General features: G+C 35.6%; 1 protein-coding gene across 3 annotated transcripts in view; it reads right to left on the minus strand.

Annotated features, from left to right (window-relative positions):
- The window catches only part of NKAIN2 (sodium/potassium transporting ATPase interacting 2), a 517,183-nt gene that overhangs the window by 232,123 nt on the left and 272,765 nt on the right, over window positions 1–12,295 (minus strand). For 2 of the 3 annotated variants that reach the window (XM_030944619.1, XM_030944618.1), the window contains exon 3: window positions 9,572–9,652. The exons of the other annotated variant lie outside the window; for it this stretch is intronic. In XM_030944619.1, coding sequence (XP_030800479.1) covers window positions 9,572–9,652 — 81 coding nt within the window. The remainder of the gene's footprint in view (window positions 1–9,571; window positions 9,653–12,295) is intronic. 3 annotated transcript variants of the gene reach the window in all.

The following is a 12,295-nucleotide window of genomic DNA, read 5'->3' on the forward strand; positions in this document are numbered from 1 at the left end:
TGCAGTGAGACAGCACTGAAGTCAACGGGAGAGAATATTTCTTCTGTTTACTACAGACAATTATCAGAAAATCATCAGCTAACCCCACACCATTATTGAAGTTGACATCAGTTAATTCACTTATCCATATACCACAGATCACTTCCTTTCAGTACCAGTTTTGGAGACATTCTTTTCATGGGAATGAGAAAGGAAGAAAATTACATGAAAAAGATTAATAATATTTAAAATATTTCTACAGTATTGCAAGAGGAAAAATTAATTTCTGTTCTGTCTTGAATAGCTACATTCCAACATGCTTCTTGAAATTTGAAATAGCTGTTTAAATGTTCGAGGACATTTATCTAGTGAGTATAAATTCTCACTAGAAGTGCAGAAAGCGTAGCATGGCTCTGTGACTAAGGTAAACATTCACTTTGAAATATCTGTGACAGTTTAAACACATTACTGTCTCCTTAGCTTTCTAGTAGAGCCTTTTGTAGGAGCTATTCACATGCTCCAGTGCAAAGTTGTGTCTGTGTAAGAATGAATTTTATGTGGCTGCCTGAAGTGCCTTAAGGCACACCTGTGTTTTCAGCCCAGAGACAGACCATGGGTGTTCAAGGGGCAGGACCATGGGAGTGGGGGCCTCCAGCAGAAGGGCAACTGCAAATATAGAGTGCTACAAGATGATGAACTGCTGTAACAGGTGATTAGCCACCACAGCCTTTTTCAGTGCATGGCCTGTGAGCCTCTTGCTACCATTGCAGTAGTGAGAAAGGAGTATGGGGTTTCTATATTAAACAGGATCAAAAACAAAGAGTAAGTACTTCACAGTTCACACTGCTTTCTCAGGTTCAATAAATGCTTATCCATATGTAAAAAGATGCTGAAGGCAATATGGAATTTCATTTTCCTATTGGATTTACACTGGCATAATTTTTAGTGACACAAGGATCAGAATGGCTTCCTTCAGAAATTCCAAATAACACAAAGCTCCTCAGAAAATGCATGGGTTTAGTGCTGCCTTGAAATTTTTGGTGGACCCCTGGCTCACAAGATGGAGTTTATTTGATAGATTCTAATTAGAAGCTCAATTATATACTTATATTTAGAGGAAGAGTAGATGTGGTAAAAGTATATTCTAGCCATTGCATATTTAGAAAAAAAATTGCTAGTGTCTGTATTAAAGTATTGCACCTGTACCCCAAAAAATAATGTCACAAGGCTGACGCCATGAGACAGTGAATATTAAAAAGCAGAGCATATTTTTGTATGCTTTTAGACTTTCACAAAAGATGAGTGGCTGCTCTGGCAGACTCCCCTGCTTTCAAGTATGGTAAATCCCCCTCAGCACTTGTCCATAGCTGACTCACATAGCCATAGTAAAGGTTCTGTGTATGAGAGGCATGGACAATTCCCAGATGAGCTACCATGGAAAACACGCATTCTGTAGCTGTGATCTTCTGAGCATCTGCCTGAATAGAAATAAATTCAGTTCTGATCTTCCATTTTAAGCAAAATCTACAGTTTTTCCCCAGTGCCTTAAACAACTTGTGAAGTGCTAGCAGTGGTGCACTGCAGCATACAGAAGGATTTTCCTCATTGAAATGGACCATAAAATGCTGTAAGAGTAGGGCTTTGTGTCACTCAACTATCCATCCTCACCGAGATGAGAAACATGGGCATAATTAGGACAAGAAAGTTGTGAAAATCCAGACTTCATGAAGAATTCCAAAGATATAACACTGTTTTAGATTTTCACAGCAATCTACTATTTTTTGGTATCCATCTCCCATTCTCACAGAATCACAAGAGTATGAGTAAGAGTAAGAGTAAGAGTATGTACCATTTAGTTTACTTATATTATGTGTGTCAAGGGCTCAGGGTATAATGGCACCCTGATATCAAAATGGGGCCACTAGATGGTACTGCAATATAATTAATAAATATTAAAAAGTAACATTATAAATATATATTTGGATATTTTTCTGCAATGTCTTGGCTGTAAAGTGTGAAAGACTTGCAGAAATATTCATGGCACTGCCTTTAGATATACAGGAAAGCCTTCATGTAACTATAATATATGCAGCTTTAAGGTACATGCTAAAGTGCATGCTTTCCAATCTCAACAGTATAACTAATGTACTCAATATATATGTAAACACACACATAAGTAAATAATCATATGGAATTACCACCTAACCAGTCTTATTTTCATGTGTTCCTGTATTCGGTGCAAAGCTATTGAATTGTGGGAAAAGTGAGCATAAATAAATCAACAGGAAGATGTATATTTATTCATAAATTCATGTAAAATATGTCCCAGGATTTTAAAAGATAAAACTGTTACAATTAGCAAAATATATACAATCATATTTCATATTTTTCTATACTTTGAATGATTTGCTATCATAATTTACTTCACCATTAAAAAGATGAAAAAATTCCACTTTTATCTAAATGCATTCCACCATATGCTATGTCTACAGTATTAAACAGATTACATTTTATAATCAGTTATTTTCCAGCTGGTAAAGATCTTGAGGTTTAAAAATTGCTGCAGAACTAAATTTTCTGAAACTATAAGCATGCTTAATAGTATCTACCCATGAAACTACCCCCTGAATAACCTAACACTGCTGGTTGCCAGCACTATTTTCAATTTTCATCTGTTAGATATATGATCAAGCATGTCAAATGTGCCCTAAGTAATAGAAGTGAAAAAATAAAGTCATTTACTTAAAACATTCTGATAGCTATTTATCTGAAAACCCTGGTCAGATTTACTGCTCAAAGGCATTTACCTACAAAGTTAACCAGATGCTTTGAGTTGAAAACTAATTTAATTTCTCTGTTATCTTAACAGGACATCTGTTAAAACAACATCCAAGGAAGGTAATATGTTCAAAATTAACCATCCTGCAGGTTGTTTTATTAGAGCATGTATGACATTGACATTTAACTGCTAATGACCACTGCTTTACAAAAGTAATCAGCAAATGTGGAATCAAAGCAGTATAACAATAATACCAATGGACACAAAGTAATGTAGAATGAATGCATAACTGGTGTAAGTTCAATCTTTCTTGCCAAGTTCATTGCTTTGTTACAACTGAGTTATGCTGAAGATGAATTACCCATTTCTTTTGTTTCATTCTTTCCTCATCGTCATCTATGTATGAAGCCCTCCCTTTAAAATCAGAGCATATTAGCTGGATAAAGTGTTCAGCACTCATACCCAGCATGTTTTTTTTATGCAGCATGAGTGACAAGCTATGCAAATCATATCCTGAAGTAATTTGCATTATTGCAGTTAATTTGCATAAGGATATAAACTGGATTTCAGAGCAGCTAGGTATCAATCCAAGCAGTGGTATATGAAAGTCAGACACATAGGTGGATCTGTGCTTGCCAAGGTTGGGATATTCAAATGGAAAAATACTACTTACTACAAGGTGTATTTCTGGCTGGTCCTCATAATTTTGTGCAATAAAATGGTAGGGACAAGTGGGAACAGTTGGAGGAAAAATAGGTTCCATATTTCCTCCCATCCTCTCCATTTATTTCCACCAGCAATTTCTACTGGTGCTAATTTGTTGACAGGAGGTGCTACGACCATTGCTGCCTCTTCTCATTAGAGTAACCCAATGGAAAAGGATAAGAAAAAGAATGGGCTGCCCTGCAGTGACTAAAAGTCAGCAATATCTGTCTAATCCTGGACTAACATTTCAGATCAACAAGGGAAAGGAGGATTTCTCAGTGATAAAAAGTTGCTCATGGATGAGCAACATTTGTAGGTGGATTTTTAAAATGCTCATCTCCTCCTTGAGATCATTTGCATCAGCTGCTCTCCCACAGTGCATGTTGCTGGCTGGGTCTGGCTGGAGGCAGGAGAACTGATGGCTGCATCCCGAAGTACCTTCTGGCTTTACTTTACTATGAACCATGGCCATGAGTATGCAAACACTGACTTTAAACAGAGTGCACATTGGCAGCTGGACAAGATTTCTCATGTTTGTCTTTATTCCCATGATTTCATGATATGGAAAACAGACTAGCTTGCACTCCAGCTACAGAGTGGGCAGTACTTGCAGATAATGAAACAGCCGCAAGCTCTCTCCCTAAATCTTTATTCCTTCAGCTTTGCAGAGCTGACTCTCTCCCCAAGGGTATTCCCTAACAATGCCATGATACTGACTTCCTACTGCTCCCTAGCAGTTACTCAGGAGGCTTCATCAAGTTTGGGTTAATCCTCCTGATTCACTTATCTCAGCAGGAATAGGGAAGAGTACATATTTGCATCATTTTACTAGACTGCAGGGTTTATACACAAGATTGTCAGTAGTTTGTTAAATACAATATAAGGAAACTTAAATATTAGCATAAGTTGAATTGTCTTTGAACTAAAGGACTCTAATTCTTTTCTAATGTGTTACTACTTTTTCCAAACATGGATAACCTATATACATAAGATACTATATAGCTTTCCATTTGTGTGAAGACCCTTCATTTTTCTCCCATAGTAAGGCAAAAGTGTGAAAAATAAACTGATTATTTATTACAAGGTAACTAGCATTTTTCTTGTGAAGTTCAACAAACTATCTGTGGTTAGAAAATAGGAAGTCAACTACAAAAAGAACAAATAGAAACTCCTTCACGTAAAAACCTAAAGAGAATGTGAGAAAAGTTGGAGCATGACTCTTCTCAGAGGCACACAGTGAAAAAACAAGAGACAATGCCACAAATTGCAGCCATGGAAATTTCAGCTGCATATCAGGAGAAAGCTTTTTACAATGACAATGGTTAAGAAATAGAGAAGTTGTGAAACTTCCATCCTTGAAGACTTCTAAAACTCGACTGGCTAAAACTCTGGGCAACACGATAGAATTTTCAAGTTGGTGCTGCTCTGAGTGGGAGACCGGATTAAGTGACCTTGAGAGGGCTCTTCCAGCATGAATAAGTCTGTGATTTTGTAAGTCTAAGTTATCTTATACTTCCAGTTATTTGTGGTGGGTAGGAGAGAAAGTGTTCAGAAACATTTAATTTCCCTTAAAACTTCTATCAGAAAACACCCTGATTACATTTTCCTTTATGTTTACATTTTAATAACTACAGAAAATTCAGTTCTTTGCATTATATTTAACAATTTCAATTTTAAATAAGTGCATATTTTAAACTCATTGTTTCATGTTCCCACTGTTGCAGTACAGGGCAATATAGGAAAGGAAGTAACATGATTTGAATGCAAATAGAAACTCCTTTTTTTTTATTTTTTTATTAAGAACAGTTGCTTGAACCTATATAATGAATAATGAGGAATCACAGTTTGACTACACCCAGTGATCTATGTATCTATGTACACAATATCACTTCTGTGCTTAGAGATCTTAGGTGCCAGAGTTCTGTACCTAACCTTTTATATTCTTATTCTACATGTTTTCAGATCAGAACTGAACTGCAGGATTTACATTTATATTGTTATTAAGCTTCTTCTGACAGCCGCAGTATATGGAGTAAGATGAAGTATGGCAGCCTCACTCAACTGCCAAAACTTCATCTCTGAAACAGGCTATGTGGTAGAGAGATTAAAGAAAAATACACAGTTGTGACTTCATCATTAAAAGATATGTAAAAATGAATGTAGAAAAGAGCTAAATCATGCTTAGTCAAGCAATCTTAATTCTGGCATTTCTTGATATCAGACTGTTTGACTTTCAAACACCTAATTTTTGTGTAAAAATATATAAGTACAACCTAATGATTTAATATAGTAAACATAATTTTTTTCTGTAAATAAGAAAGACATCAGGAATGCCAAAAAAATAGAAACTAAGTCAATTTTGACAGTTAAAAGGAGCTTTTCAGATGTGTACTTTTGGTTGTATTCACATACCACTGTGGAGACTATGGTAAAGTGATTATGGAGCTCAGCCAGGCGACGGTGAAAGGAGAATTCTTGGATCTGGTCACACAAATAGAGTTGAATGCAAAGAGAACCACAAGTCCTGACTCAAGGATGGGACCCTGTACAGCAAGGGCTGCTGAGGCCCAGCAGGTGCCCCTTGTCCAGCACCCCAAGCCCAGCCTCTGCCTTGAGTTCCAGCAGCTGACAGCAATAGAGTCTCCCCTCCAAAGCTTGCGATGGGACCAGTGCAACCTCAGGAAAGGTTTACTTCCAGCAAAAACTGTTTATTCATTTCAAAACTAAAAATGGGAGTATGATAGTTCTTATTCTGCTTATTTTCTGCTTGTGGTATCATTAGACATCATTAGGGGAAGCTTTCAAATGCCCTGAATCAAGAGTGCTGTTCTTAATCACATGAGTATTTTCTGCTGTTCTGAGATAGCTGAATTTATCTCCTTGTCTACTTTCCTGGGTTTAAAAAAATCACAGGAATATTACATTTTCTCAGAAATGCTTTCTATTATGTTTTTTTTTTGTTGTTTTGTTTCACTAGTGTACTTCAGATGTGCCTCATTCAAGATGAGGTTATGCTTTTCATGTGCTACATTTGGTTAGCCACAGGCCAAAATAAATATTACCAGTCCTGACACCTTAAAGTCCTACTTATAGACAGTATGGCAGTCACAAGTAAGCAAAACAACACACAAACTAATTAAATATTTTTGGAGAATAATACTGAAAAGGAAGCCTGTGAAGTGGGTTTTCTAGGCATTTATTCACAGATCTACATAAAAATCAAGGTTAAGAACAAGTGATTGTACTTCCTCTTTGTTACAAACCATACTTACAAAGCCAAAAATATTCTATCCTGCTGTGATAGAGTTTCAGCAAAGATAACTGTGCCTCAAGGACAGAAAATACTTGGTGTGACACCATTTTCCACAAGATATCTATGATTGTAAAGGTGTATAATGCAAACAGATTTACATGGACGTTCACAAATAGTCCTTGAATCTCCTCAGTCTCTTTAGAGATGCTTATCTCATTGTTCTGAAAATTTCTCAGTCTTTACAGACCTGTTTCAGTATAATAAGGAGAAACTGTAAAAATGTCATGACCTCCACCCCCACAAGTAAAATAAGTATATTAACAATTGAAATATGTCCTCTCCATTTTCTCAGCAGATGATGATGGAAAAATTGTTGTACACATAGAATAAAAGCTTTCTTAAAACTTTGGGAAAAAAACCTGCCTTCTCTTTATTTTATTTTGTAGCAAGCTATAAATAATACATATAGAAATAAACTATACCAATCTGAACTATTATTAGGCTGTAATTTTAAACTATTAATTCTTAAAGCCATGCTGCACAGGATCCTCTCTCATGGTTTACAGTCTCAGAGGCGTCCCTATGGTACTTGCTTAAAGGTTGTTTTTTATTCTCTATTTAGCACTAGTTCAGACCCAGAGCTTTTCTCAAGATTCTACATACCATTTCAAACAAAGAAAATACCCAGGTTTATTACCACAGATCTAACATTGCAGTTATTCTCAGATGAAAATATAAATAATAAAGAAGATTCAGTGCAAGATTTATGAGTAGGCCTGAGAAACATTACACTTGAAACGATCTATTCTGTAAGATGCCTACATCTGTAAAACAGCCAGAGCCTCTGAAGCATCTAGAATGGGGGGGTATGTTGTACCAACCTGAATAGTGGGGTATCTTTGCATTAGATGTATTATTAGATTAGATATTTCCAAGCACTAGATCTTCTAGAATATTTCCCATGTGGGGAAGTCTTGACATTGCATTTGAGTTGAAAAGGAGAGGAGAATGATGCCCCTCATGTGAATTAGATCTTTTGTAGATAATTACTTGATCTCTACCATTTTTTAAAATCCATTTTTCTCTGAACTTTTCCTTTTCTCCCTCTCTTTACCAATTCTGGTGCTCTGGAAGCCAATTGAAGTGGAAAGAATATACTCTACTGGGTATTTCAAGGCAGATCATATCACTGGAGCAAATAATACCTCTAGAGACCAAATAAAAGATTAAACTGCATTCAAATATAGACCTGAACCCTATGACTGGGTTTGGGAAGTCATCATCTAGAATGTTTGGGAAACATTCTAGATGATGACTTCAGAAAAAAAAATAATTTCAAGGTTTAGGTACTATTTGTGGTCTATTTTATTTCCACGTAGCCCTTACTTGTGTCCTTACCCAGTTTTTATACCCAGTGCTCAAACAGCTACTTCTCCTTCCTCCATTTTTCCCACCCCCATTCACTTCCTGAGGCAGGATAAGCATCCCAACATTTACAAGTTTAGGAATGCAGGTGGCTGAAACAAGCAGGTGGAAAGAGGGTGGATTGAGTAGAGTATGATTGTACAACAGGTGCCAGGTTTGTTATATATCTTAGTTCTCCTGACAACAAAGAAAGAATTTTGACCAAATAAAAGATAATATATGCAAGTCCTTTTATTTGCTATGTTTTTGCCAAGCTTTTAATGAGATTTGGCCCGTCTGAAAGTATAAAACCAGGAAAGGCTAACATTTTACCTGCAGAAAATTACTTTACACCCTCAGGAAATGAAATTTTGATCCTTTTGAAGTCAGCATCTTTGAAGAAACAGAACACATGGGGATGAAATACCTTATCTCTAGTAGTTTTTGTACTTTGGGGGTGATTTGAAAGAAACAACATGCAAGGATGTATCTCTGCCTCATTTATTTTTCCTATAATTGTGTTTAACCTTCGGCATAAAAAGGTATCAGTAACTCACAAAGGATCAGAGGATTACATCTGTAACTTACACTTGGGCTAAACTCCCTATAATCAGGTAAAAAAATTAAAATCTGAGTCAAGAAGACAATGTGATGTGTTCGACATGAGGGATTCTCCTTGATGGTCAGTTCACAGCAGTGTGAGCACAATTCAGCAATAACTAGACTCAATTGAAGTATATTACCCTAAAAAAATTGTTGCTAATCTTTTATCCCCAAAATTGCCAGCTTTTTGGGAACACCTTGGAAAGTAGGAGTGTTGGTATGAGGCCATTAGCAACTGCCACTTTATGCATTATCACACTGTCAATAAACTCTATAAATATGTCATTCTTAGGAAAATTTATTTTTGCTATAGATTTTTACTATGTATAAGTGTTCAAGGAAAAATTCATACCAGAAGCATAAACTTTAAAAAAACTGATGAAGCCAAATGGCAATCTGTTCTGGCACCTCAATTTACATCTTTAATTTAATGAAAAACCCCTTGTTTTACAATTATTATGCTATGTATAAGACCCCTGAAAGGAATCCAACTAAGTAACAGCAAGCTAAAAGGTACAATAAAAATTTGTTTGCTCCTGAGATGGCAATGTTTTTTATTAATGAAACCATTAATTAATGTCTCTCACATGGGTGGAATTTGCATTGCAGGGCTACTGATGGGGACAAAAAGAGGTAATTTTCTTTTAAAAAATATATACAATTATTGCTGTGAGCATCAGAGTGTGTACATTCATTACTGTCTTGTTTAAAAGCTTCTAACAGGCCCAGAATATTTCAAATTTACATCATACTACGACATTCATTTAGGTAACACTAAAAGAATGAGTAAAACAGAGCACAGTCTGGGGCATGTTAACAGAGTTGATGGCTTAAATGTATCTAACTACCTTTGAAAGGTCTCCAGCCTCCAAATAGAAGCAGATAACAAACACGTTCCATGTAACCCAAAGGACCAGCCAGACAGCATACTGTAGGGAGGAAGAGAGAAACACAGAATTAACAATTCCACTCTCAGCTGAGGTAAACTTAGTTCATTAGCTCAGTCTGAGACAAAACCAGATTATAAGTATGGTGCCTATGAATAAAAATATTACACATACGAGAGAATTACAAATAAATTCTTCCTTTTCCCTAACACAGTGTCTAGTGACCTAGTGAGTAGTCAGTCCCAGCAGAAAACCTGCATCTCAGCAAACAGTTGACATTTTAATTTGAGACTAATCTGTATCTCTTTCTTTGTTCAAATGGGTAATGCTACAATAGAGAGGCGTGTAATATCAATTATATTAGTTATTAATAGTAGTTATTATATAATTGTATTAATTATATTAGAAGTGCAGACCTGATCATTCAACTACAACTTACTAAATAACAGCCTAATTGAACTAGCCCTGGATTTTTTCAACACTTCAGATTTAGTCTCAAGAAACCAAGCATACATAACCTAAAGAAAATCTATCTATCATCTATCTATCTATCTATCTATCTATCTATCTATCTATCTATCTATCTATCTATCTATCTATCTATCTATCTCACTATTTTTTGCAGTATTTCTACAAAATATGGGGGAATTTTGTGACCTTCCAAAGCAAGATTCATAATTATTCAACACCTTCAGGAAGCAGACTGCATTTTAAATTGCCACTTTCTTTGGGGTTTTAATTTTTTTTGGTCTCAGAATGTATAGAAGAGCATTCATATATTTAAGCAATATCTGTTCATTGGTAGTTGCCAAACGTCTTATTCATGTATCTGATGAGAGTAATGGAATACACTTTTTCTCTCCTTCTGTCCACTATTCTGCTTCTGTTTTTTATTCATAAGACCTTATGTGCTAGGACTGAAAAGTAAATTCCCCTGCTGTAATGCTGGAGGATCCTGTACAATAAAGGCTGACCTGCAGTTGCTAATCTTATCTGATGATTGTATTTAAGAATTTCCCTTGACAAATTATTCAATCACCTAATAAACATCAGGATCTTCAAATGTTTTTCTGCTGGCTGTTGTAGCCATCCTCTAGGTCCACAATTCAATTCTGCATGTTTGTTTATTTCTTTCCACAAGGCCTTGCATACCTGTGAAATATGACAGCGATAGGACACCATTCTCTACTTGTTATAGCTGAGAGCTGCTTTCTCATTTTATATCACCACCCCTCTCCTCACAAGTATCTACAGACGTACTCTTCATGTTTTGTAGCCTTTTCTACAAACCATACTGATTACATGTTGGTAGTTCCTTTTCCAAATCAGGAAGGACTATTTTCTGCACACCTCCAAGTGTTCACATTTTGAATAAGAAGACCGTATTTTGGACTGTATACTATCCATTCCATAAAAAATAAAATAAAATAAAAAAGATAAACTATTGTTTGTCATGAATGACAATCTCTTTATCTTCTTTCAGTAGCAACATATGCAGGATTCTTCTTGCATTGCTCTTGCAAGTGATGTTCTGCATTACACTGTCTATTATTCAACATGCCATTTTCAACCTAATCTACTAGCTACTGTGAAAATAAAACAATTCTGCCATTTCCCAGAATTTAAAGTGAGACTATATCCAATACAACCAAAATTTAGACCTGTTTAAATTTCTTTCTTTTATAGGTAACAAAATAATTTCCAGCCAGCCTAGCTATTAGTTGGACCATGGTCAGATTTAAAAAGTTATGATAAAAATAGTTTTGATTTAATGGAAGCTAACACATCTATAAATGCTTGAATTGCTTTATACAGAGGTAATTTCAGGTAATTTAAAGCATACAGATTAAATATACTTTATAGGCCAGCTCTTTCTGGTCACAGATGACAGATTTATTTAGGTCAGGAGAACTCTCTGGAGGTCACCTGGTCCAATCTCTTCTCAAAGTATCACCAGCATGGATCACGTTTTGCAGGGATTTATCTAGTTGAGGTCAGAATATCTCCAGAGATGACCCAGCTAATCCACATCTACACTTGGAATGCAGGCTGCTAATAAAACTTTGGAAAATAGGAACCTCATTCAACTGGAGAGTCTTAACAAACTCATTTTTTTTTAAACAAAACTTTGAGATGTTAAACATATTAAGCATTTCATTTTCCTGTAAATTTCTCACAGTACACTCCTCTTCACATGTAACATGGAGATTTATAATTACAAAAAAGAGAAGAAAACATCAATTTAGATTCAAAACCCCTAATTTGGTTTTATTAACCAACTGTGCAGCATTTTAACTTGTTGGGTTTTGCCAATTATTTTAGTACTGTAATGTTATATATTCTTATGTAGATCATAAAAACACTCCTTCTGACATGTGAAGATAACTGGATTCCTTATAGTGAAAATTCTAAACACTGCACTTAGGTTGGTTTCTTAAAGATACAAAATGCACAATTTCTGTTCCCTTGAAAAATTTTTGTGCTCCAGAACAATTTTAAGCAAATTGGACAAAAGAATACAAGAAGATTGGAAGATACTTTTTCCACAAAGGTTTCAGGAAAATGGGCATACAAATGGGAATAGAAACTATTAAGTCCTTATACAGAGAAGGACTTTCAAAATCATCATTTATCAGTCAACAAGAAGGGGGAAAAACATGGGAGAGAGACACTGGAAACCAGGTT

The sequence above is a fragment of the Camarhynchus parvulus genome, chromosome 3 (genome assembly GCF_901933205.1).
Source record: "Camarhynchus parvulus chromosome 3, STF_HiC, whole genome shotgun sequence".
Lineage (NCBI taxonomy): Eukaryota > Metazoa > Chordata > Aves > Passeriformes > Thraupidae > Camarhynchus > Camarhynchus parvulus.